At 36.8% G+C, this 27,345-nt stretch overlaps 2 protein-coding genes across 4 annotated transcripts; one reads left to right on the forward strand and one right to left on the reverse strand.

The window, feature by feature from the left end:
• Positions 1-26: 26 nt before the first annotated feature.
• LOC140793788 (chlorophyll synthase, chloroplastic-like) lies at positions 27-11,596 on the reverse strand. The gene is made up of 15 exons (XM_073145487.1): positions 11,340-11,596; positions 11,178-11,222; positions 10,955-11,046; positions 7,858-7,945; positions 7,423-7,508; positions 7,225-7,311; positions 3,639-3,704; positions 3,462-3,545; positions 3,280-3,341; positions 3,074-3,149; positions 2,932-2,994; positions 2,744-2,825; positions 831-907; positions 598-645; positions 27-514 (listed from the first exon to the last, which is right to left on the reverse strand). The coding sequence occupies exons 1-15, from the start codon at positions 11,446-11,448 to the stop codon at positions 452-454; spliced, it is 1,128 nt and encodes a 375-aa protein (XP_073001588.1). The 5' UTR covers positions 11,449-11,596; the 3' UTR covers positions 27-451.
• Positions 11,597-21,771: 10,175 nt separating this feature from the next.
• On the forward strand, positions 21,772-27,001 carry LOC140780514 (uncharacterized). Of its 3 annotated transcripts, none has more exons than XM_073126141.1 (4): positions 21,772-22,244; positions 24,763-24,876; positions 25,942-26,460; positions 26,645-27,001. In XM_073126141.1, the coding sequence occupies exons 1-2, from the start codon at positions 21,863-21,865 to the stop codon at positions 24,771-24,773; spliced, it is 393 nt and encodes a 130-aa protein (XP_072982242.1). In that variant the 5' UTR covers positions 21,772-21,862; the 3' UTR covers positions 24,774-24,876; positions 25,942-26,460; positions 26,645-27,001. The 3 variants fall into 3 exon arrangements, with proteins under 3 accessions (XP_072982242.1, XP_072982249.1, XP_072982234.1); XM_073126148.1 differs by having other exon boundaries at positions 25,942-26,292; XM_073126133.1 differs by lacking the exon at positions 26,645-27,001 and having other exon boundaries at positions 25,942-26,638.
• The last annotated feature ends 344 nt before the right edge of the window (positions 27,002-27,345 follow it).

Consider the following 27,345-nt stretch of genomic DNA (forward strand, 5'->3'; position numbering starts at 1 on the left):
AGTTATATATCAGCTACAACAGAAACTTAGAAATTCAATTTATTTCGACAGTTCAAGAAACAACAGCCTGAAAATTGCAATCAAAGATGACAGAGCATTGACTAGTGGTGCATACTTGACCAATATTGACTACGAAAAGTTGCTACACAACCAAATTGGTAGTAAACATGAGATACATACAGCTCTTGGACCTAGCTAAATGTTGGTGCTAAGATACACAAATCATTCATAAACTAAATAGAACGACAAGTAATGCATGTAAAAACCATGCACTTGTATACTTTCGGCCAAGACCAAACTACGTAGCTGCGGTTATAGCATTTCTAAGCAGGGCATTAGCATAAGAGGCCAAATAGTGCAGCTCCAGCTTTCATATCTTCTCATATCAATACATTATAGCCCAGCAGATATCAGAAAAATCTCCACTCAAGTAGTTTCGGTGATGTCTTGATCAGTGGCTGCTCGCCAAGGCCGTTACTAAGAGACCCAAGACGAGGAAGGGCTGAGCACTAGCCTGTAACATGGTAAGGAATACATTAGGCTAGCTTTCATGTCATAGTTACAAATACTGTGAATGGTTTGGAATTGCATGGATACCTGATATTTAACATCATACTTGATAGGGTCCTTCAAGAAATATTGGAACTGCAAATGCAATTTAAGTATGAGAATTAAGATACAACAAATAAAGCACTTCGTAGTTGAATGATTAAAACTGCTAACAAAATTTTGATGTCCTTAGATAGTGGAATGTTTTTTCCTTTTCCCTGAAATAGTATACAAACTATATAACAGGAGATGATCATCAAATAGGAAGGTCTAGTGCTTACCTGAAAAACCACCTGAGGGATAATTAACCCGAGTAGGGCTAATGCATAAAATGGCTTACCAGTACCAAGCAGGTAACCTGAAACCTCAAAGAACAATCAAGATCATTATATATACAAAATGTGAGAGGACCCTGAGTAGTGTAATTTCAGTCAGCAAAATGATAAGAAAACATGCATATGTTTCAAATGTCTGGCCCTTTCAGCTTGTCAGCTTCAAATCCATTTATTAGAGAAATTCTTATGTTACAGTGTGCGGAGCGGATTAAAGCAAAAGGTTGCAACTTACCATACCAAGTAAGAAATTGGAGTTGTGCTATCAGTGAATGGTGGAAAATGTTAAGAAAAAGAAGTGCAGCATGAAATGGCAATAAAAGACATGGTCATAAAAAAATAAAAAAAAAGTAAACTGCATTTACCCTTAGACATCATGAAACACACAATAGGAAAAGTGCCTATTGGTATGAGATATATAGGATGGAAATTGCAGTAACTGGTCATAAACGAAAAAAAAAACAATTAAATTTGTACATTTACATTCCTTCGAAAAGGAATCAATAAGTACATCTATTACAGGTCATTAGAGAAAAGTCTTCAGGTTAATTGGAATATCAATGGAAATGGAATAAAAGAAAAAAGTAGAGAAGATCGAGGAGGTCCCAATACATGCATAAGCTGTGTGTTATTGATGTACTACTACTCCATGTCTTAATTCTTAACAATTTGCACTTTGATGCTTTTGGGCAACTTCTGAGTCCGGAGTGTGGATAGACAATCAGGTGTCACACATATGTTCACAGGTCCCTGAAAACCCCACAATCAATACAACTATTGTGTGAATTCAGATTATGTAGCTAGTTTTAATTATTAGTTTAATGTAGCTCATTATTAGAATATAAATTGCCAATTTGGTATTGTTTTATTAGCTAGGACAAATAGTCGTGACTTTGACAAGTTATTTATTGGATGGACTCCACCATTGGCTCGATTTAAAAGGATAAGATACTTTGCTCACTACTGAGATGTGAACAGTAATAGTAGATTTAACTATTCATTATCTTCCCCTTTTATCTTTTCCTTGAAAACATGGGGTTGTGGTCTGAGTTGAATTACTATTAAGTGTCTTGTTTTAAGAGGTCTTTTGGGAACACAAAAAGAAGTAATTACAGTTGCCAAAGGCATGATAATATTGTTGGTCCATTACCTAAGAACTTAAGTTTCCAGTCTACTAGTTGTCCTAACAAAAGTGTAATATAAGACATGTGATGGATTAATGAACTTTGAGTCTTTTCAGTTTTACCTATAGATGGAGTAATATGGGTGTACTATGAGATAGATTCAAGACTTCCTTTATACTTTACACCTCCCAGTTATCTTCACCTCCTCTCCCCTTTCTTTAAACCTGAGGTTGTTTTACAATTCTAATTTATAAAGTAGCTTCCCAATTTGGACAAACCATTCTTGATACTTATCTGAAAATTTGGCCACTAGCAAACAAGAAGAGAAAATGATAATATGTAAACTAGATAGTTAACAAATTTTAGGACCAAAAGTCTCACCTAAAATATTTTAGTTACAATTTTCTTCAGACCATAGACTATGCCAGCTCTCAGTTTGCAAGAACTTCCTACTTACTGGTTAATAAGCTATTGTGACCTATTGTTTATTGTCAAGGCTTTTTTCTAGGACTATGCAGGCATCACGTGTGTACGCTTTCGAGAAGTATCAGCATAATGAACTCGTGCCTTTTCCTGTCTCCCACACTTGAAAAGGAATTTATGATTATGAAGCCCTTAATTTTTAGTTTAGACTATGATACATTGCTCTGACAACATTCTGAAAAGATTTTACGGGCTCTAAATAGCTAAATGCAAATGAAGCGGAATGAGCATTAAAGGTAAGCTGGTGCATTATACCTGCAACAGAAATTTGAGTAATGTCAATTGCTCCAACACATATCCATTTGGCAGCATCAATTCCAAAGGCAACAGGGAGTGACTGACAGATTAATATGTAGCAAACTGCTTAATAATGGAATATCTTGAGACAACAATTTCAGTGTTTAAACACGCCATACTAGCAGAAAATAAAATGAAGAAAAGACCTGCAGTCCCATTGCCCTGTCTCCTTCGATACTTTTAAAATCATTAATAATGGCAATCCCCAACTAGACAGAAAAGGTAATTATCATTAGGATCACTAAATATCAAGAGCACAAAAAATAAACCAGTTTGACAAGAAAGTACCCCAGCTATGCTGTACAAAAGTGTAAGGACAATGATGTCCGGAGTAAGAGTTCCAAATAGAGCTTGCCCAGCCCACCTATTATTCATATGGTAACATAGCAGTAATTTAACACAGGGTATTTAAATATAGATGTGTTGTACGCAACAAGTAACAAAAATAACCATATCAACAGCACAGAATAAATCCACACAAAAATATGTCATACCATGGCAGACTGATGTAGCTTGCCCCTAAAGCAAAATTACCAATCCAGCCATTCTGCTTGAGCTGCACCATATGAAAACATGCCCAGCAAAGAAGATGTCAGCTAATATAGTTCAACCATGAAGGGGAAAATTTGTTCATGTCAAGGTACCATGAAATCTGTACGGAAGTAAGTGCTTGTACCTTTAGAGGTGGAGCTGAATATATGTAAGAAAGCAAGGATCCACCCAAAGCTAGATAAAAAACAATAGGAAATTTGTGTCCTGCCTGAAATGAAGAAAAGCAACTAAAAGCCTAGGTAAGCATTTATCCAGATCCTTTATCTTAATAATACATTAGAAACACCATAGGAAGACGTACCCACACATCTAATAAAGCTCCCAACCCAAGCCCTCCTAAAAGCAGCACCCAGATCTGGACTATAACCTGAAAATAGTATCTTTAGAAAGGATGTAAAATGATTTGTTTACAGTACAAATGCATCAAGCCATCAACTTCGAACATATTCACAGGTAGTAACATTCTTGAGAAATTAGCATATGCCAAAACTTTTTGAAGCCTAGATTATGAAAGTAAAATATTTTGGTGGCAGTATCTGAATGATATAAAGGAATACTAAAGAATATCTTGAACCAAATACATACACTAGGTGTGGCAATCAGGGTGGGTCGGGTATGTGTTGAGACAAGTTCAAGTCAACACAAATCAACGATGGTTGTTCCATAGGCATAGACTGTGCCGGCCGCCGGCCGGCACGACACGTATTGTAAGAGAAGGAGAGGAAAAGGTAAGGAATATTCACCTTCACTTTCGCAGTCGTCGACAGCCACTCACCGATCGCTGTCGCCCGAGCTTCGTCGGGTGCCCTAGCCTAAGAGAGAAGAAAAATAGAGAGAGAGAAGGGTTAAAAACTTAAGTTGTGGATCCGGATTTCCGCAACTTAAGTATTTAACCCCCTCTCTTTCTCTCTCGATCGATCTTTCTTCTCTCTCGGGCTAGGGCACACGATGAAGCTCGGTGGCCGACAACGGCGAAGGCGATCGGTGACAAGTAGCTCAACGACGAGGTCGATGACGAGCGATAAAGCTATTAGGAGGGGTGCCATCTAGCACCCCTTGTGCCATGTGCTGGTAAGCTGCCGGCACGGCAAGTGCTGACTGGCACGACCATCCATGATATAAATATAATCCATTTATTAAAAATGTTGGAATATTAGACACGAAAAATTCATTTTTTAAATGAGGTACGTGGGTCATAAACAAGTTATTGAGTTAAATGATATATTCAGATTTATATAAGTAATTTGGGTTACAAATAGGTTTATTCGTGTTATAAATGGGTTATTCACCTGATAAACGGGTTATTTCAGTCATAATTTGGTTATTGTATTATAGATAGGTTGGTGGGCTATAAATAGATTAAACAGGTTGAAATAATAAACATGAATATAACCCAATTAATAATGGGATTAGGCAGCTCAGCATGTCTATGCCCTGAATCTGAAACCCATTTAAACCCTCCAAGTTCATGTTGGTTTATCTGTCAAAAATTGCCACCCTTAATATACACTAAGGTTTGTTTATGTTGCATAAATAATTAATTGCTTATCCTTATCCTTTCCTTTTTCTTCCATGCCAAAAACCACCATTAAAGAGAAACCTTGATTGTAAGGACTTTCCTTAAAGAAAGAAGGAAGAGTTGTAAGAAAATTAAAGGATAACAAAGGAGTACAAAGAAGAGAATCAGATTGATCTAATATTAACCTTTCTTATGTTGGGCTTGTGGGACTTGAAGATCTAAGAATGATAGGACAATCAGTTTTCATCTGAGCCAAGAAAAGGGAACATTCTAAATCATTTCTTTTATCATCTTAAGTAAAATAAGGCAACCTAATTGATGGTCTACTTTAGAGTGGACCTAGAAATCTACATACAAAAAGTGGAAAGTTTAGCACCCTAATTGATGGTTTGGTTTTTCTTCCTCTTTTCTTTCAGAAATATCAAATATCTTTTTGGTGTTTTCTCTGTATACTATATTTTGGTTGCTCTGGATGACAATAAATATGGATGCATGGTTAGTTAAAACTTTAAAAGTTACTTCAGGTGGCTTTGTTTTTGTAATAGCGTTTTGATGTATAAAAAGGTGGTATGACTAATCATTCTCTGGCGGAATAAAACTAAGGTTCCAAATATCAAAAACGAGATTGGCTATCCAAAACAAACAATACTTATCGGCTGTATCGGGAATATCGCTAGTATCGACCATCCACATTGGTCTTCTCTCTCATTACCTCTCTCTCCCACTCTCCCACTAGCTCTTCTCTCTCTCACTACCTCTCTCTTTCCCACTCTCCCACTCTCCCACTCTCTCTTATTAACTCCCTCTCCAATCTATCCTCTCTCTTTAGCACTCACACTCTTTCTCTAGCTAGGCCATATCGGGAATATCGCTAGTATCGACCATCCACATTGGTCTTCTCCCTCATTACCTCTCTCTCCCACTCTCTCTTATTAACTCCCTCTCCAATCTATCATCTCTCTCTTTAGCACTCACACTCTTTCTCTCCCACTCTCTCCCCAAGCAGATGCTTCTCCAACATAATTTCACCCTCCATCAATGTCAGATGAAATCTTCCGACGCAAATCCAGATCTGTTGACCTCCGACGACCTTAGATAAACTATTTTCTTCCTTTACTCTCACTCTCTCTCGCTCCAACGAGCTCTCTTTTTCTCTCCCTCACTCTCCTCTCTCTTTGTCCCTTTCTTTCTTACATCCTCTCTTTGTTCCTTTCTCTCTCCCCATTTTAGTCTATTTCAGCCAATGCGACTAATCCCAACCCGAAACAGATCAGGTATTGGACGGATGCTGAAACCAGCCAATGGACTGCTTTCACCCCTAGATCGGGATCGACATCGATCAAAAATAGCTTCTATGAATGAAACTATGAAAGTATGATGAATGGAGTGTTTCGTTAATCAAAATAGGGTAATGCTCAACCTTTTACCAGATCAGGGGTTCTTCTCTTAAGGCTTCATTCACTTTAGGAATAAGAGTAATTAAAAAAGTATTCTAATTTGCTATTTCTAAATGAGGCATACATATATTCTAAAATAAGAGTGAAATAATTAACTTTAATGTGATATAAAGTGAAAGAAAAAATGAGAAAAAATAATTTAATGGTATAAAGACTCTTTAATTTAATATAAAATAGTTTGATAGGACAAAGTATATTAGTAATTGGATTAGTGTGTGGTATATGATATAATTTTAATGAATAGTGTTTCTATTTTAGAATATGATTATAATATTTAGTTGTTGTTTTAAAATAAGAAGTTATATTCCATAATAAGAAAAAAGTTATTCCTAAAGTGAACGGAGGTTTAGGAAATAAAAAGCCCTTTTGAGCCAAGAATTTTCTAAAAAAATAAGCATCTCATTTCATGCCAATATGTAATGCTAGCTGTCATAGCAAAAATTCCTAGTTTAACAAGAGGTTCGAGGTTTTTCCTCTTTGTTTAGAGAAGATATTGAGTGACATTGTACCGGTGATATCATGGATTTTGCACAATTTTTTTTTCCTAATTTCTTTTAAGATAACAATCATTTCTGGTCACTCGAAGAAACACCTTTATCAATGAAAATCCTCCTAGCATACATTTCCATATTTGTACTTCAAATAAGCTTGTCGATTCTTTTAGATCATCTTATAGCGGGAATACTTTCAGCACTGACCTGGAAAGAAACATGTTTTTATACTACAGCCTAGTATAATGTCTGACTTTTATGTCTAGCAAGCAAGTTTGAGAGTTTCCATTTATCCCATCAAATAGGACCAATTTGCTCCAAGGAATTATTTGCAAGTCAGTAAATGAGTATTTGGATCCCTTGAGATATCAAATACATGGTTAAAGAAGCAAGACTTTTGGCGAAAAATATATCACATACCTCATTTTCAGATATTGCTCCTGAAGGGATAGGACGGTATGGCTCATTAATTGCATCAATATCTCGGTCATACCAGTCATTAATCGTCTACAAAAAGAATAATAACAAGAATGGTAAGGAAGATTGAAATATCAAACATCTATAAGTAGTCCACCAAACATCCAACTCAAGGGAAAGCAAATAAAAGATCAATCTAACCTGTGTGTAGCCTGTAAGACATGGTCCAGACATTATCATGCAAATAATAGATTTAGCTACATCTTCAACATTCCAATGAAAATTTCCTGGGTACAAGAATACATTGGAAAGGATATAAATAAATTGATTTTGTATATTTTAGTTTGTTGCACTTACAAGTAAGTCATTGAAGAACTCATTTCAATGTTTAGCCTGTAAACTATCTTTTGTTAGTATTAAGTGTTGCGCTTAACGTTAGGTAACAGAATTTTCACATGCACATGTAATTTAGCTAACTTAAGCAACAACACAAAAAAACACAGCTTAGATAGTCATAAAAGATTTTAACTTTGTTCCATGACTCTTCTGGGAGAGAAAAAAAAAACTCAAAAATGGGCATTGCTTAAGATAGAATGGCAACAACAGCTATGAATATAAAATAGCCAAGAATATTACCAGATGCAGCAGCTCCACAAACGACCCCCCATATCAATGGAGGCCAAGTGACAGGTTTAGTAAGTTGAAGACGGATCTTCCAAATATCCTATGTGGAAATAGTCGAACAGCCAATAATTTAGAATAAGCACTTGATAATAATCTCCTGCATTTAGGAGCCTGAATAATATAAGCAAATTATACAACAATAAGAGCTCAAAATGATCCAATTTAATCATCACCCAGAGATAGGCTGCAAAATTCAAATCTCAGGAAAAGTAATTACATATAACTATAGGGTCACTATAGCATACAAATATCCAACAAAAGTCGGTTACCATAATACCAATCTGAAGACCGTTATGTGGATAAATTACTAAAACAGGCAGTTCTTCCTTTAGTTTCAGAGACACTAGTACTATAGCAGCATACATAGTTGACGTGATGCTATTACATAGATCTCAAGAGAACAGTCAGATTTGAGCTTCTAGTTAGTAAACAATTCTTTGATGTTTCTCCGTTCACAAACTGATTGACGATGTTGACTTCTTCCAACAGGTACTTCTAATAATCAACCAAATTATCTTAGCATTGCATCTTTTTGTATAAGTAGATGCTGTTTATTAAGATTGATATATCTGTGTGCTTTGCACTGTATCATCTGAACCGGGAGTCTGGGATATGTCAATCTCATTTGCCCACTCATGACGTTCTCTAAATATGTAGCACTAAACTAAGAGCGTAAGACGACAAACAAGATTGATAACTGACAGGATATGAAGATCAAATGAATTATCCTTAAATCATATCAACTTATTGACGAATTAAGAAGATACATAGTGGATAAATATTTCTACCTCATTTTATTTGTGTAGAAGCCTTAAACACAAATATAAGAGGTTGTGTTTGATAAGAAAAAGAGTGATAATTTTTCATGTCCCCTCATCTGAGATAGAAAAACATGCATAAATCTTTGCACGTTGACCAAACTTAGCACACTTCTAGAGAGAAAATGGTGTTTGGTGTGCTATTTACAAATAGGGGTTAATTCGCATATAAGAGAGGGTTATGCACTAATCAAACATTGCCTTAATAATTAAGCTTTAGCATCCAATTAGTGTGGAGATTACTTAACCAAGGGAAATTTGAGTAGAACAGCCAAGTAGCCAACACGTAAGCAAACAAAACTGTGGTTCGAACCCTGCATATTTAATATTTCCAAATCCCACCCTATAGTAAAACAAGCAAAAAGCATATTGGGACCCTAGTTTAGGTTAAACTTAGCGCCGTTCAAATGGATTGCATAAAAAAAATCATGTTGGTCAATTCAGTAATGTAGTTACTTTAACTCAGGATCACAATTAAGTTCCATTGAAAAACCTAATGGAGTTGTGTCTTTTGCTTATTATATAGAATAGATGGGCTAGTTGTGGGGTTGGAACAACAAATGTCCTAAATAGTAGGATGTTGTATGCAAGTTTAGCTTTAGCTAGTGAATATTCACTTTGTAGCTTGGTTTACAATTTTACATAGTGTGCTAAAATAGGGTTAATTACATGTGGACCCTTGTACTGTAGCACTACATAAATTTATTTATTTTTTTGATATTTCCACCTCCACGACTATCTAATATCTCTCATCCCTTTGATGATGTCAACAGAGAACATCAAATGACCATCTTATCTTCAATTTTTCTCTCTTTTTTTTTCTCTAAAATAGAGGCAAAATGGTCCCCAAAGCCAAATGCCTAAGTGGGAGTGCCCCTATGTCTACTGGTTTACAGTGCTCCTCAAGCTAGACTTAAGGCTCTCCTAGAAACTAATCCGAAGTTTATCGTTCCATTTCTATGGATAGCTTGTAAGCATATGAGGGAAGGGTGGATGAAAGGCAGTGACCCTACTAAATCTTGCGCCAACCAGGCTGAACAAGGGTCGTTTCCAGGGAAGGTAGAAGCCTTTCAAGCTTAATAGTGGTGTTGAGCAGGTGTAGCATAGTAAAGGAGATGGGCTTAGAGCCAGCAAGCAACGTAAGGCAAAGCTTTATCACGAAGAGAGCAAATGAATGAATTGGTTCTGGGGTATGCCTTCCAAGGTATGTCTGGGAACAAGAGCAACAAAGGCTGCAGGAAGAGTTCAACAATTAAGCGAGAGGACTCCTGTCCATTAGACGTTGAAGGCGGAAGCACAAAAGAGGAGTTATACCAAGTTGGAGGATTTTCTTGATGAAGTAACAAAGACGCAGACTAGCTCTGTTCTGCAATGAAAGACTGATCTGCCTAGCTTGATGACTGAATTTTCAAAGGAGCAAGTTGGCGGGCTTTCTTAATAAAGTAACAAAGGCACGGCCTAGCTATGCATAGCCCTGTTCTACGATGAAAGACTGATCTGCCTAGCTTGATGACTGAACTTTCAAAGGGCCAAGTTGGAGGGATTTCTTGATAAAGTAACAAAGACGTGGCCTAGTTATGCATAGCCCTGTTCTACAATGAAAGACTGATCTGCCTAGCTTGATGACCGAACTTTCAAAGGGCCAATTGGAGAACTTTCTTGATAAAGTAACAACGACGCGGCCTAGCTATGCATAGCCCTGTTCTACGATGGAAGATGAAAGACTGATCTGCCTAGCTTGACGATGAACTTTCAAAGGGCCAAGTTGGAGGACTTTCTTGATAAAGTAACAAAAGCAGCAGCCTAGCTATGCATAGCCCTGTTCTACGATGAAAGATTGATCAGCCTAGCTTGATGACTGACTAAACTTCCGAAGAGCCTAAAATTGATCGGTGACATCTTTCAATGACAAGAATACAACAAATAACCAATAGAAAGGTATTTCAGGTTTTATTAAGGGAGTCAATGTGTTATAAAAAATAAATAAGAGGATCTATGTTAAAATGAGCAATAGTTCAAGGGGTTAATTATCCCTATAAATACAAGTGCTAAAACAAGTAGACATCTATAACTGTTAAAATTGCTGCCTAGGAGACAAATAATAATGAGCTCCAAATGCTCTTCAAAAATTCCAATTCTAGTTGATTATTTTCCTCTTCCTAGCGCAACAGACTCCAAATCAAAATGTACCAGGAATCACATTATAATAACATTAGAGATCAAGATATCACCGCCTCCTGTGCCGCGCCCTTTATCCCAAGCAACTGATTAAAACTCGAGCCACCAGACTCAGCCGGCGCCTTCTCCGGAGCTGTAGGTTTCACTGCATCACAACCCAAACAACTTAAACCCCACATCAATGTAGACGAAACAAAAAAAACAAAACAAAACAAGACCCTATCAGGAAAGGGAAAAGGAAAAGGGGATTTTTATTCTTGGAATCGCAGAGCAAACCTTCTTTAGCATCGGTTTCCGTCGCCCTTACAGTTAGTCTCCTCCCTGGGATTCGAATCAAGCGATTAGAGCTACCTAACTGGGAAAGAAAGAGAGAGAGAAACTTGAAGCGAGAGAGAGAGGGAGGGGGGGGGGGGGGATAGGGAGGGAGGGAGACTGTACTAGTGAGATGAAGCGAAGGCCGTGAATTCGCCGCCGGTGAGCGGAGGCGGAGCGGGACGCGTTCCGTGAAGGCGAGGGAGGAAGTGGTGTAGAGAAGAGAGGAAGCCATGGCGGGGAACTATCCGTTGAGCTCTCTACGGAGGAGCGGAGTGGAGGAAGGCGGATAACCTTGGTATATCTTTCTGGTGTTCCGCGGGTTTAAAATGTACAGGCAGACTGGCAGTTTGGGTTGGGCCTGAATTTGGGTCAATTTGGTTGCTGAACAAAAGAGTTAATTCTGGAGCTAATAAATACTAGCCACGTCGTCACATCCATCATCCGACTCCGATTTCTATCTTATTTTATTTTATTTTACTTTTAGAGAGAGTCCATAGAATTTGCCTTCAAATATGTCTCTCCCACGGTAAGAGGTATGATGGGTCCAAATCTCCTAGACAAAGCTGGCCATGACAGGCACACAGGAGCAAAAGGGTGGAAGTCTCGTGGCTTTCTTAGAACTATTTTGAACAACCGATACATATAGACTTGTGAAGCACTATAATAGTTCCTAAAGAAAACAATAGCGAGAGAGAGAGAGAGAAAAAGGGAATTGACGGTGATGACAACGATCATGGTAACGACTATGACAACGTCGACGGCAATGTTGGCAACTACTGCTGTGATGGCCTTAGCGATCAAATAGGGGTAAAGGATGGCGGTAGATGATGGGTTGCCCTACCCACCTTTCCCCAAATTTGGTTGGGTTACCATAGGCAATGGATGATATCATGATGGTGGATATCAGAATGTAGGCATCGAATGAGAGGAGGTCAGCTAGATGGTTGTGGACGGAGGAGATGAGATTGAACATGAATAAGATAGGGAAAGGGGTAGATCTGAAATCATAGGTAGGCGAATGAAATGGAAACTATGGCAATGAGGTTCGTCATCATCAAAGGAGGAAAGATAATAGGGAGAAAGAACAGAAAGAGAGAGAAAAGAAGGGAGAGGGAGAAAGGAAGAAGAGAGAGAGGAGACAAGGGGAGACAAGGGGAGAGACCTCATAAGGAGAGGAAAAACCTCTCCTCTCCCAACCAAATTGGCTAGAGAGGGAAGAGGGAAAAGACCATTGACAACGGTGGAGAGAGACCCTTAGGGAGAGGAAAGATGACGATTTAAACTCTAGCGAAGCTAGAGTTTAATTCTTTACTTATTTGCTTGCATTATTTTCATTAGGGCTACATTCAACTATGATTACACTCAACTCTAATATGACCCTCTTGAATTTTTCTTTCGAACATAATCACAGTTGTTGGATATGCACAATTGATACATTAGCTATTGGATGACTATCTCAAAACAACCTAAACAAATTAACTCAGATAGAATCCTTGCCTTACTAAATTTTTTGGGTGCTCCTTTAGTTTAAAACTCATGACCTTTTGATCATTTAGTAGGATCCTTGTGTATGTACTAGTGGTTAAAGCCTATTCAAGAATTACACCCAATTACAACCAAACTATTGTAGAGAAGCTCTAGTGGGTTTCGAAAAAAAAATTTACCCCTTCCCTCCTTGCCCTCGCCCTCACACCCTCACCCCCAGTTCTTGTTCTCTTGACCACCGGTGGCGATGCTGGTGGCTTCTTCCCCCTCCCTCATTGGCATCTTTGGCTAGGAGGAGAGGGGTATTTCCTCCTCCCTCGTGAGGATAATTTTCTTCTCCTCCTCCCTTCTTTTCTTCCTCCTTGTCTTTCGTTCTTTCTTTCTTCTTTCTCATTTTTCTCTTTCCTTCTCTTCCTCTCTCTTACTATCCTTATCACTAATCCCCTCGTCGTGCAAGGTTGTTATTCCCTTACAACACTGTCACTCCACTATCCTAAGAGTCCTCGTTAAACCAGTAGTGGTCTAGGCTTATCCGATCCGACATAGCACCTTCCTCTTTTTCTAATTTTTTCTCTATTTTTGTATAAGTTTGCTTCTTTGCTAGCCCAAATCCACACTGATCATGATGAAATCGTCAAAAGTTAGATCTTTTGTGTCTATGTATTCGCTAGGCTTAATACTATGTATTTTCTTGCTATTGTTTTTTGCAAGTAATGGGAGCTTGTTCAAACTAACTCCTCTTCTCCTTGTATTAGCCTTATAAACATCTTTTTAGCATGAAAAATGTATCTCTTCTATAGGCTTTTTCTAAAAGAAAATTGTTGCTCTATTGTTATGATCCGCCAATTGTACAATTTAATAAATAATATTATTTCAAATTTGTATTGAAATTAGAATAATTTTGAGAAATTTTTTCCTATTTTTAACATCTAAATAAGCATGTGCACAATTTCACCCTTCCATGCTAATTGTCACTTGCTTATCATACTTTTTTCTCATTAACTTTCTTTCTCTACAATCCATTGGCATGGCATAAAATAAGTGAATAATATGTTATTTTCTAGGGTTCATAGTGTAACACCCACCACCAAATACATGCCTTTATGTGGGTAGAACCCACGTGATTACCACGTGACCTGCTGATTACCAAGTCCCAAATTTTCACAAATAATACAGACAAAAGAAACACATAATATCAAGGCCACAATAAATCCAAAATACATATCCATAAAAAAAATAAGTCAAAGCCCACGAGGAGCTACAAGCTATTTAGCTTAAATTACATGAATTGAATAAGATAGGAAGTAGAAGACTAAACACCAGTCTTCACCAAATCCTCATGGGTCCGGGGTCATCTACTAGTCTGAACATAATTTCACCAGACGGTGGTGAGTATAAAGCCCAACAAGTATCTACTATTATAGTCTAAAATTAGTACAATGAATGATACAATAATAAGTAAATCTGAATATATATATCATGATAAAATAGAATCCATCAGTACCACATACTAGTGATGCTCATTTAATGCGCATATGCATTAGTAATCGATAATCTACCATGCATCAATCTGAACTATCAAGTCCTTAAACTTGAGCTCACACCGAGCTCCGTCTAGATGTCATGTCAATGCTACACTACATAACATGCATCCTCTCAAACTATCAATTTTGTGACTTAGGCTCTTGCAGAGTTATGCCCGTATGCCACATCATCACTCAACACCCGACCACACACATACCCCCAAGGTAGGGTAGACCCTAGTGGTAAAATTGTCAATCCATCACCTGACAAATAGCATGACTGATTGTTTACCACCACAGATTAAGAAAGTTAGTCGTAAGCCCATCACATAGGTCAGTATCGCATATCAATACTGCCATCACGGACATCCTCACCTTACGTTATCAGATACTATTTAGCCTACATCATTCTACCCTTCTCTCTCTTATCTTAAACACTCTAAAGGGTATCACTCTCATTGATTGACAGTAAATTGCCTATTGCCTAATGAAGCGGTTATTTGATTGTCTATGATCAACAGACTAAGACCTCAAGTATATGCCCAAATATATAGATAAGTATAATAGTATCTCCCACCCCTAATTCTGACTGGAAATGTGTTGGATACTAACGAGACATAGCAGTCACCCTCTTTATGGTTGTGCACATGTACAAGTGACATGATATTATATAGCACAATAATAATAAATGGAACGCACATCATTATCATGTTTTGCATACTAACACACATGTTCATACCCAATAAATATGTGTAGAAATTATAATATGCAAAATTTTATCGAACAACAAAATAAAATTACCATGCATGACATGCAATAATAATAGTAAGAAAAACGTATGTACATGCATGCTATGAATGTGATAACGTTATAAGATAAGCTATTTCATTTGCTACACTATTCCTAGATTATAGAAGTTTTACTTGCCTGAACCATTTTTCTAATACTAGCTGCAACTATGCCACATGATCATCCTCATAGGGTACGAAATTTAGCTCGATAAGAAAAGTAAATAAAAAGCATAAGCACAATATTTCTATCACTAATTAGTTAAATAATCTCACTATGTTCACTACAGGCTTGCGTAGGTCCATCTACGGATTCTCATATTTATTAATTAGGTTGAACTAACATAGCTGTACTAACGTCTAACACGTTATTAAAAGTGATTTAAAATAATTTACCTCAAATTTTTGTTCCACTAATTATTATTATTTAGGTAAATCCTTTGGGCAACATTAAGTTAATTTGCTTCATTAAATTAGACAATCTACTTAGTATAATTTTCCTACAGTAATCTGTATTAATTCTCTGACATGAGCAATTAATATAAATACATTTAGATCACTGATTCATTTGCTAAAATTAATTTAACCAAAGTTAAAATCAACCATGCTAAACGCTACCTAGAACTAAATCCCTATTAAGAGCAATTATTAAAATTAACTAAATCACTCTTTATCGATAATTAATATTAAGGCTCAAGTTGACAAGAATAAAAGAATAAGATGACTAGCATAATTAAAAATAATTATGATGCAACTAATCGGCTTGGTCAACTCAATGCCAAGCACAAACTCACTAAAATTGGGCCCAAAGCCCCAAGGTAACTAGGCCTAAAGGCCTTATGGGTTGGGCCACAGCCCAACCCACCAACAAACCTAGGTTGGGTTGCCTACAATCCAAACCCACGATAAACTTAGGCTGAGCTGCATGCCGCCCAACCACACCCCAAACTCAAGTTGGGCCGCACCCAACTCGACCCAGCACACGGGTTAGGTCGCACCCAGCCCAGTACAAATAGAGTCTAGGACTCCCCCTTCCCTTCTTCCTCACCTCTACTAAAAAGAGAAAGGAAGGGTCGCTGCCGGTGCTAGGCCACCGGCAATCAGGGCCAACGGAGCGACTGATGACGGCTGGCGGAGGAAGGCACCCATAGTGCCTCCCCAGCTGGTACGAAAGACAGGGACCATCCACTGACCCGGCGGGCGAGAACCCAGTTGATATGGGGCGAGGGAAGAGCTGCCAGCAAACCCAGCCGCCGGCAACCCAACCAACCCCAACTAACACGCTCCCCTCGGCAAGTAGAAGCCAGCCGAGGGGAAGCCCAACTGCTAGAGGCGGCCGGCGGCGAGAATCCACCTCGCCTCGGCCACCGACCAAGGTGAAGGGCCGCCCGACAACTCCGACCATGAGAGCGCTAAAGGAGACCACCGAGGGAAACCTTGTGAAGAGGGGAAGCTCACCAGATCGGCGCAGCAAGGCATAAGGCCGCCGATCAGTCGGATCATGGCAAGACCAAGAGGTGAAAACTTCAGAGAAGAAAATCGACCACACCAATACATTTTTAAATTAAACTTACCTAACAAGAGAGAGAGCTCCAACACTTCGATCTAGGGGTTCAGTAGTTCCAGTAGCGCTTCGGTGCAATGGGAAGAAGGGGGCCGAAGACTACTAGCGGGGAGAAGAAAGAAGAAGAAAAGAAAAAAAAGGAAAGAAAGAGGAGAAGAAAGAAAAGAGAGAGGGAGGAAGAAGGAAAAGGGTGCAAGTGCTAGGCATGTGTGCATCGTTTATGTAATAACCCAAGCCCAAGTAAAATAAAAAAACTGCACTGCATGGCACGACAGCTCGTGCCATGCGGTGGCAACAGTGTTGGGCGCCACGCGCCCCAAGCGCCGGTCCGGCCAACCTGGCCGAGCCAGCTGGCGCGGTGGGCCCCTGCCGCCGCCGCCCCCTCCCCACCGCTTCTCTCTCTCTCTTTCTCTCTCTCTATTTCTCTCTCTCTGATTCATTTTCACCCCCCTCTCTTTCTCTCTCTTTCTCTCTCAAACACCCCTTCTCTCTCACTCTACCCGCTACCGCCGCCACCTCCACTAACGCCGATCCCGACCCCCATGTTCAAGACCCTGTGGACCTAGCTATTGAGGCCTGATCGTTATCGTAGCAGCGTGAACGAGTGGTGGTTTGGTATTTTCAGTGGTGTGAGTAGTCTTATCCCTTAGACGTCTTTCTCAAATTAGGTTATATTATATATTTATGTACATGCATGTTTTGGCCTCCAGCATGATTATATAATTTTATCTAGAGATGATTATAATCGAGCATATTTTATCATGCATTCGATTATGCTGATTTGGAATATGAGTACATTGGTGATATATATAGAGATGATCAGAGATGATTCTACTGTTATGATTGTTTACCGAGTTGATCTGTGGCATGAGTATGCATATAATAGATTCGCATGAGTATACATGTATTGACGATATAGTTGGTGACTACATTGCATCATTTTCTCTTGATTCCTATTCCACCTAAATTTTCGTTACACATTGACTCGTTATCGTACTGAATATATGCATGTGATCTGACATTTAGAAGGAAAGCATGAAATGTGATTAATAGGATAGCTGATAGAAAGCATGAGGATACCCGAGTAGACGCTAGGGTTAGGGGTGCCTGGAGTGATGATTATGGTCGCTGATATGCGATATCTCGTGGCCCATGTCCGAGGTCAGTTGAGTCTGTGCGCACAGACAATCGGATACATGCCGTTCGCCAGGGCATATGTGGCGAGTTATCCTCACGAGGTTTCTATAAACTATGTGGGGTGCCCGGTCTAGATGGAGGTTGATACCCTTAGCGGATGGCAGGGTATGGTTATATTTGAGATACTCCTTGTCGATGGCAGAGTATGCTTGGAGCCTTCGGGCATGATATTGAGACCGTGCACGGTGTTGATCAGGCACACATGGTCTAGTATGATGATATTATACCGGGATGTCGGTAATGATCGTGATGTTAAGAAATGCATATGATTTCATTATTATCTGACATACCTGATTATCGAGTGGTCAATATACATCATATATGATTGCATTTGATATCATAACGTGGTCATGGTCGGCATACATCATGTGCCATATTAGAAAGAGAGTTATGATGATCATATGACGTGGTGACCTGTTTATTCATTGTCTATTCTTATTAGTTATGACATGTTATATATATTTCATTTATGTATTATTGAGGACACATTCATTTACTAATTCATGACATGATGCTCTTTCTGATTCATATTATCCAGAGTTTGATTTACTCTCTGTTTGGCATCACTGATTCGGGGTAAGGTCTATTCAGTGAGCCTTTAGCTCATGACTCTCTTTGTTTTCTCCTTTCCCAAAAACCCAAGTGAACGAGAGGAGCAGGATTCTCCCTTAGAGGTCTTGCCGGTGAGTGAGGAGTAGAGTGTGATTAGTGTTATATGCCAGATGAGGTATCTTATCTAATGTATCAGTAGACCTTCTCCAAAGTGTATCTATATCCTTGTCTTATATTTTAGCAGATGACTTTGTACTTGTATAATTATGCATATACTTCTGGTGTGTATATGTAGTTGTGAAAAGCTCTTGATGATGTATTGTGGCTTGTGTGGGGCCCAGTAGGGTTATCTTGTATGATGTTGACAGTTAGATTTGAGTTATTCTCGGTCTAGATATTATGGATAAAATTATGATGTTGCTACAGGTTTATTTGATTATTAGTATCCAACCAAATGGTATGGTGCTACGCACGTGCCGTATGGGCTCGTGCCATGCACATGTTTAGGGTTTGGGCGTCATAGTTTTTTTTTTTTTTTTTTGGATGTTCACCTAGTGCTATCCTTGGAAACTCAGAGAATAGGATTCACTTTCTGAGTATCCATAATAAAGTTGGGAATTTTGAGTTTTATTGTTCTTGATTCCATTAGTAGTGGAGTCCTAAGGAATCATTCAACTTTGCTCTCATATCCTATGAATGATTCAAGCACAATCCTTCAATTGAAATATCCTCGGTGACAAGATTAGGTGTTATGAAGTCTTTGATTCTTTCTTATAACAATTGTGCTAAAAAAGATTAGCTAAGAATTGCAAAACAATACTGGATATGCGGTAATATAAGCTCATTTAGATTCATTATATTTGGGAAGCAATCTGGCATATTATTTAGTTTATTTAGATTTATGAGCTCTAATTAATCAAAATAATAATAAGAGAAGAGACGAGAAATGATACCCATGTATTTCAAACTTAAGTAATTAACTTTTATGGTCTAGATCAAATTGCGACAATTACTCTACTGAGTCAACCGATAAATATGACGTTAACAAAATTTAATCAACCCTCTCAAAAATATATTCTTATAGATTGAGAGGTAGCTTGATCATTTTGTTATTTATTCATAGTGAAAAAATATTAGTGTAATGAAACATTGTTAGTTTTGGATAAAAAAATTTAACAATTATAAACTTATACTTTGGTCTGACCCAAAAAGCGAGTTTAGTGTGTAAGTTTTATCCATAAGGAGGTAAATTAAAATTGAGCTAAAATATATTGATAAACTATAACTTGCACACAAAAGAAGTTCAAATACTTCTGAGAGAAAATAGTCAGAAAGAGAGCCAAAAGAATGCATCAAAGAAAGGAAGTAGTATAGTTGTTATTTAATTCATAGTGAAATACTAGTGCTAATGGAACAACATTATTTTTGGATAAAATTTTTAATAGCTATGATAACTAAAAGTGAGCAAAACCATCACAGGAAAAAATAAATCTATAACTTGCATCATAAAAAAGAAATCAAATACTTTTGAGAAAGAAAGAGATAGAAAGGAAAAGAAGAGAACCAAAAGGATGCATCAAAGTCCTGTAAGGAAGTTCCAGATCCTTCAGCTTCAAATCTATCATCAGGATTGCAGAATCTTCCAAGCAATTCCAGTTGAGGAATACTGTCCCTTTGAATAGAAACAATGGAATTATAAAGGAATTAATTGTCAACCTGCCAAGTTAGACTCCCAACCTCTGCCAACTCTCCTACTGCATCAGATTCCCTTGGATTAGCCATAATCCAATTGGTGCAAAAAGGCTATCAAATGTTGCATATTCTATGGAACATTTCTTGGTTAGAGCCTTAGAGCAGATCATATACCTTGTTGGAAATCAAAGAAGATGAGAATAGCTCAAAATATTAAAATGTTTCTTGTGACTAAGATGCTCTACTTGTTACTGTAGGAGTGCAGCCATTCACAATATTATTATGAGGTTTTTCATCAAACATCTTTCGGAAAGTTGTACTTCTAACTCTTGTAGTTTGACTCGATTTCGTAAAATTATGATCTACTTTTAATTTAAACATTTAATTTTATATAGTTTTGAATAAATTATAAGTATTATTTTTTATTATATTTAATTAAAAAAATAAGATTTAAATTGCTTTGTGAAATAGTATTAATATAGCGGTTTGCGAATTTGAATCCCAAATATAATTTAATTTACAACATATTTAGATATTCTAAATTTAATTTGATTTAAAATTTTATTTTCTTCAAAGTTGTTGTTTAGGAAAATTAAGTTATGAAATTTTAGTAGATTTCAACAAATTTAGATAGATTTTGGTAATATAATTAAATCCAATAATTTAAGATCATGATTCGTTTCAACCTATGCCAACTTTCCAAAATCCCAAAACCAAACTGGATAACTATTTATTATTCAACACCTATATTTTTCTCTCCATGCCTCAAGAACACCTTAAGTTAATTTTTAACTAACAACAACTAACAAAATATTAGTATAGAATATTCCTTACTTTTAAAATTTTAATTTTTTTTTAAAACTCACACTTTGACCTTAAAATCTGATTCCTCTTTTACTTCTATCTTACTTCTATATATATATATATATATATATATATATAGTGTTAATTAGTTAGTTTAACTCATATATATGATAACTGTTCATTAAGAAAATTAATGGCAATATATTTTTTTATACATTGTAAGCAGAATGAAAATATTGAATAATAAATCAATATTGTAAGACAAAATGTAGAGTGTTTTAAAAAAAATTTAAAAATAAAACATAATAAAAACTTCTTCTTTCATCTAAATAATTAAGATTAAATAAATTTTATCTTAATTTCATTATTTTCCTAAATAAAATCAATTGAAATCTACATAATATCAGTTCTAAACACAGTGGTATGGTATGGGTTAGTTACACTTTTGACCCATTTTTTACTTCCAAGTCCTCATCTGTTCTTCTTATCTAATATTGTCAATTAAGATTATGAAATGATAATTATATCCCCAAAATATGATGAGATTAAGGGTGATAATGAGATTTATATTTATGGTTACAATTTAGGAGAAAAAAAAATAAGGATAATAGGTTGAAAAAAAGGAAGTTTTAGTCTATAATTAAGTTATGTGGTAGATATGTGATGAATTTCTGTTAAAAATCCTAACATAGACTAACTATAGGACTTATTTGATAATTTTTAATAGTTAAGGGGCTTAAGTTGTAGGGGAAAAAAATAAAAAGAATAAAAGTAAAATTGAGGGGTCAAAATGTAATTAACCTTAATGTTATTTATGGAAAAGAAAACTTATTTTTGGGTAATTAATGGTCTTCAGTCAGACCTGCAACGAAATATCCGCTCGAATCAACGAATGTTCCCTTTTACCGGCTCTATAAATACTATGCTTATTACTCCCTTCCCCCTCTTAAATAGAAGAAGCTCTCTCTCTCTCTCTCTCTCTCTCTCTCTCTCTCTCTCTCTCTTGAGTCTCTTTTCTCTCTCCCGGGTTTCCGAATAGCCATGGATTCCTACACTCTTCACGTCGCCGTGGCGGCGCTCCTCGGCGCGTCCTTCGCCGGCATCTCCGCGTACTACATGCACAGCCAGACCCTATCCCAGCTCCTCGACTTTGCCCGCGCCGTCGAGATCGACCGCGATCGCGACCGCGATTTCCTCCGCCGCAGTCGCCGCGACGGATCCGGCGGTGACGACGCCGCCGCCTTCAAACGCCCTCAGCGGCGGTCTTTCCGTCGTCGTGGAGTGTCGGCGGCGGATTTGGAAGTGGAAAGGAAGGTGGAGGAGTGGCCGGTGATGATTAACGGGATGATCTTAGAGCCGACGGTGGTGGAGGAGCGTAGCAGGAGCTTGCTGGTCCCCTCGGGATTTCCTCGGATTCAAGAAGGTACTCACGGTTCACCTCAGTTTCCCTCCGACTTCTCTCCCGAGTGAGTTGGATGTATCTTATATGGTGATTTAGAGAAGATGATGGACTCGAATGTATGGTTTAGTTATTAATGGGTTATGTGCGGGATTTATGGTTGATAAAAAGATCACTACGATTTTTCCTTCATGTAATTGTTGCTCTTATTTAAAGTGATTAGTAATCAAGCCTCCCTATAGTCGCATGTATCTGCGAATAAGGGGTTCTGTTTACTTATAGCGTTTTTCTAGCGCTTGTCTATTCTGCCCCCTTTTCTAGCGTTTTTCTCATCATTCCCTATTAATGCATTCATCCATCCAAACTCTGACAGTTGATAGATAATAAGGGTCAGTTATCTGCGTGGTGACCTGCGAGAACACCCTGAATTGTGCACTGTGTTTGTCTTTTCGTGCAACAAAATTAGGTCTAAATCAGGAACTTCACGGTGTTGTTGGTCTTCTCTTTCTGAGTCTCCATCACTTGACAATGGGAGGAAAGAAAATTGAATTCCTAGAAAGACGTCAAATAGTTGAGGAAGTATTGTTTTTTTCTGGATGTAGCTAATTGGCTGGAGAAATTTATGCTATGGTCATTCTTGATCAAACCTCTGCTTTTGATCGGTCTTCTTCTCTGTCTTCAGAGAGTTAGTTTTATGTTTCTCACTAGGGACTTCTTTTGTTGGGCTTTAGGCTTGTAAAATAGAAGGCCTAGAATTGCCCCCTGCTGAATCAAAACACTATCTGATACTTCATGATGTTTCCATGAGCTCATCCTCAACAACTCTATCTATTGTACCCTAATCTCAGAGAATTTCAGCTCACTACCATTTGTTTGCAGTATCCTAATGCTAATTTTTATTTTTGATAGATCTCACTGTAGATTCATCCTGAGGCATTTTCATGCACTTCAATTCTTTTAGCTAAAAGTGTCGGGTGTGTAAAACTTGTGCAAGATTGCGCATATAATTGTTTCTCATCTTAACTACAGAATTTAGCTGATGGGGAAAATGACTATTCAATTTCTTCAAATATTGGATGGAAATTATTCAACTAATGATCTATTTAGTTGTAGCTTCTTAGAATTATTGCTTAGTCCTATACTTTTTTAAAACAAATGTCATCTTCTGATGTTAAGGGCTTGCATTGCAAGTTACTTTACGTGTCTGCAGATTTATATAGATGAAGTAGGGTAAGAACAAAATCAAATTGGCATTTAACAGCAAAAGGTTTTCATTGTTAATAGCATTAGTATTGTGAAAGGATTATTTCTTGCCCAATGGTTTAAATAGTCATGATAGAGTGGTGATATCCACCATCCCTCATGCACATCCTTAAAAATATCTACGTGGCATATTCTCCAAATAACCACTCTAAATAAGCACTTGTCTGTATATGCTCACAAAAAGAATAAGCTACTTAATTAGTATTTGCCTAATTAGAACCAATTAATATTTTTCATATAATCACATTACTAGAAGAAATTCTAGAAGCAGAAGACAAGTGTATAATAACTTTTCTTGCTAAAGATAGCACTATAATTGGTCATTCTTTCATTGTTGACAACTATAATAGTAGATTTTTGAGTGAAATCCCTCATGCCAAGTATCTGCACTTAAATTTTTATACATTTTAGAAACTCTTTAACCATGTAATGCTTCATTAAAGATAACTAGATTTATTGATGTGTCTTCCTTTTTCCCATTTCCAAGGTCTCTCACATATGAATGTCCTTAATCATTACAAGTAGGCTACTGAAAATTTATAAATTTCCCTGCGGCTGCAGTAATTAGGCATAGCAATGTATCAGTGCAATTAATTAAGAGAAAAATGGGGAAGTTTCTCGGAGAACATTGGACAGCAAAGGTTTCCTCCATCATACAGAGAAAGTTGTTTGTTAAAGGCATCACATTTTATAAACAAAAGGAAGATAGAACCAATCCTAAGTGTATAAAAAGGGCAAAACTTATAGTGACCCACAAAGGCACAAAATAGTCTGACATCTTTAGGTAAAATATGCAAAACAATACACACATCAGAGAGTCAGATAAGTGTAGAAAATGGTAGAGTTCTGTCATCCATATGAAATTAACCAAAGAAAACTTTCAGGAATTGTCAAGTTATGTACATTTTGCAGCTTCTAAGTGACAAAATTTTCTTCCTTTGAATTGCTGACAATGTCAATGACATTAACTTTTTCTTTTTTCTCAATCACTCACTATCTCTTCAAGTTGCATGCATCAGATATTGATCATAGAAATGTCTGTTTCGCAAAAGAAATATGTTTCATGTCGGACACTGCATGATTTTGATGATAATAAAAAAATTTAATTATGAAATTGAAATTATCTTAGATCTTTTTTCCTCCCTTGTGTGGGAGTATGCTCTTTCTATTGCATATTTTATGATAGAATATTAATTCTGCATGTGGTTTATTTGATGCCACTTCTTGTCTTTTTGGGTGCAAAAGATGTTAGATAACAATAAGATTTCTCATGCATCAGGTAACACATAGTACGTCTGTTCAAGTTCAAGCAAAGAGTTGGACATATCATCAGACCGAATTCTCCTAAGTCTCCAGTGGCTAGTGTATATATGCGCTCACGAATGGAGCAATTGTAAGTTCATCTATTTATACCTTTCTATCTTCAACATGACAACATTCATTTTCTTGCTTTTCTTTTAAAAGTTTGTAAAATGAACTAGACAACATATTATTCATTGTTTAATGAATCTCAAGCATTAAATATATGTGCTTCTAGATATGCGTGCTTTTCTTTTTTGCTTCTTGGCAGCATGATTGCGACCATATCTCTCACTTTGAAGAAGATATGGAACAAGTAATTTCTAGAGTCCTTCGTTAGCTATTTTATTTTCCTATTACTTAAATTTTTTGGTGAGATCAGAAAAATGGGCTTGAGTGGTGTTTTTAGTTCATGATTTTTAGCTTGATGTAGCATGAGTTTTGACAGTGAAATTATCACAATTATCTAGAAAAAACTAGAATGAGAGGGATCTTAAAATAAATTGTGCATGAGATGAAAGGGTTAACTAGACAAAATATTGACTGTGGACTTGTTAAGGAATTGAAGAAAAATATTTAATAGATAACACCATAAGGCACAAAACATTTACTTAAGGATGGCAATCAGATAGCTGGATTCGGGTTGGGTCATGGTAAGTCAAATATAAACACTACTCATTTATTAAATGGGTTAAAATTTCTAAACACAAACACAGTTCATTTATTAAAAGTGTTACACAGGTCATAAACGGGCTATTAGGTAACAGGAATTATTCGAATTTAGATAAACTATTTGGGTTATAAACATATTTAGTCGAGTTATAAACAGATTTCTTTTAGATTATACATGTGGCTTTTCATATTACAAATGAGTTATTCAGATCATAATCGAGTTATTGGCTCATAAACAAATTGGCGAGTCATGTTATAAACGAATTAAATGGATTGAGGTAATAAACACAAACACAATCTATTTAATAATCAGGTTAGGCAGATCAACCCATTTATGATCGGAACATAATTATATTAAACTCAACCCATTTTAAAGTCCTTGGGTTCATATGGGTTTATCAGGGCCGGGTCGAGTAAAAAATTGTCACCCTACCTTTAGTACCGTAATTTGCTGAATGGAAAAATCTTTGTTGTGTTGCTTATGCAGGTAGCTACTGCCCAGGAGAGAAGTTCAGCAGGCACGGAGAGAAGTGCATCTTCATCAGCAACAGTGAACTATTAAGGCATAAGATTTATAATCCACAAAAAGAGTGTTACTGTTATTCAGGTGAAAGTGAAACATGGGTATAAAGCAGGTAAGGAGCAAGGACATGGAAAATTGAAAGAAGAACAACACAAAACAAACTACAGCCCCTGTTCGAGAAGCACAACAGCATCAACCAAATATTCAACATCTACTTGACAAGGAACTTTGTACTTAAAAAGATGAGAATTCCATCCACAGGTTTAGCAGTCCCTCTTCTTTTTGGTGATTCAGCAGAATTTACGAGCAGACTAGGTAAGATAAGAAGCTACTTATCTTTCTACGTGTACAATGAGCAATAGAGTCCACATTAAGAAGCATTGCAGGATAAGCACTAATTATGGAGTAGGAGATTCATGCCATCAAGAAAAATGGCATTTGGGAGACACTTCCAAAAGTTCAAAAGACCATTTAATTTAATAGGTATACAAAATCAAATGCGGAGCTTATGGATCATTTAATTTATGGGGCTCGTTAGGACTTAAGTTGGCAAAGCTACTTGATTTGTATTTGGCTCGGAGTTGCTGCCAACGCTCTTTCGTGTACATTTTCTGTTTCAGCTTTAGTTGATTACTGAATGAATTCTTTTTGTTGGTTTGCATTCCAGGATGAGTTCTAGGAATCCAGCTTCCTTCTGGCAGTGTGTTAGAGTTGAATTATGCTGGTGAATACATGTGTTGAATTGATCAATTCTTTAGAGGTTGTTAACAGTCAGTCGTAAGTTGGTGGTCTTGTGGATTATATGGTGAGGTGAGCATCATTGGAACTCGTTTGTTCAAAAATGGTGTCAGAAAGTGAAACTAGACAAGGCTAACAAGGACTATATAGAGTTCTTGACCAAAACTAGCCCTCTTTTGTATTTTATTTGCCTCGGTAGATTACATGTCAAACTTAATATTAAAATGGGTTTGTATTAATGTAGTTTTAAATAAAATGCTGATAAGTTTATTATTTTACCTTTAAATATAAATGTTAAAAAATTTATTCTAACGAAGAGTTAAGTATTTTATCAAAAAAAAAAAAAATTTAAAGGTAAGATTTGAAAAGGCTATATTTTTTTTACGATTTTGAATGCAGTTGGTTGTTGAGAACGACTACGTTCTTTTAACTTATAAATATTTTTTATGTCTTTATAATAATATATTTTATGATTAAAATGAATAAACGAACACAAATTTATAGTGACATATTTTATTACTAAAATAGATGATAATCGAGCATAAAATTATCATGCTATAAATTTTTTCTTTATATTTTTATCTATATTTTTTTGTTTGAGGTTCAATTAAATTTCGATCAAACTTATTA

Source organism: Typha latifolia, chromosome 1 (assembly GCF_019914945.1).
Source record: "Typha latifolia isolate L0001 chromosome 1, TyphaL0001v2, whole genome shotgun sequence".
Taxonomy (NCBI): Eukaryota; Viridiplantae; Streptophyta; class Magnoliopsida; order Poales; family Typhaceae; genus Typha; species Typha latifolia.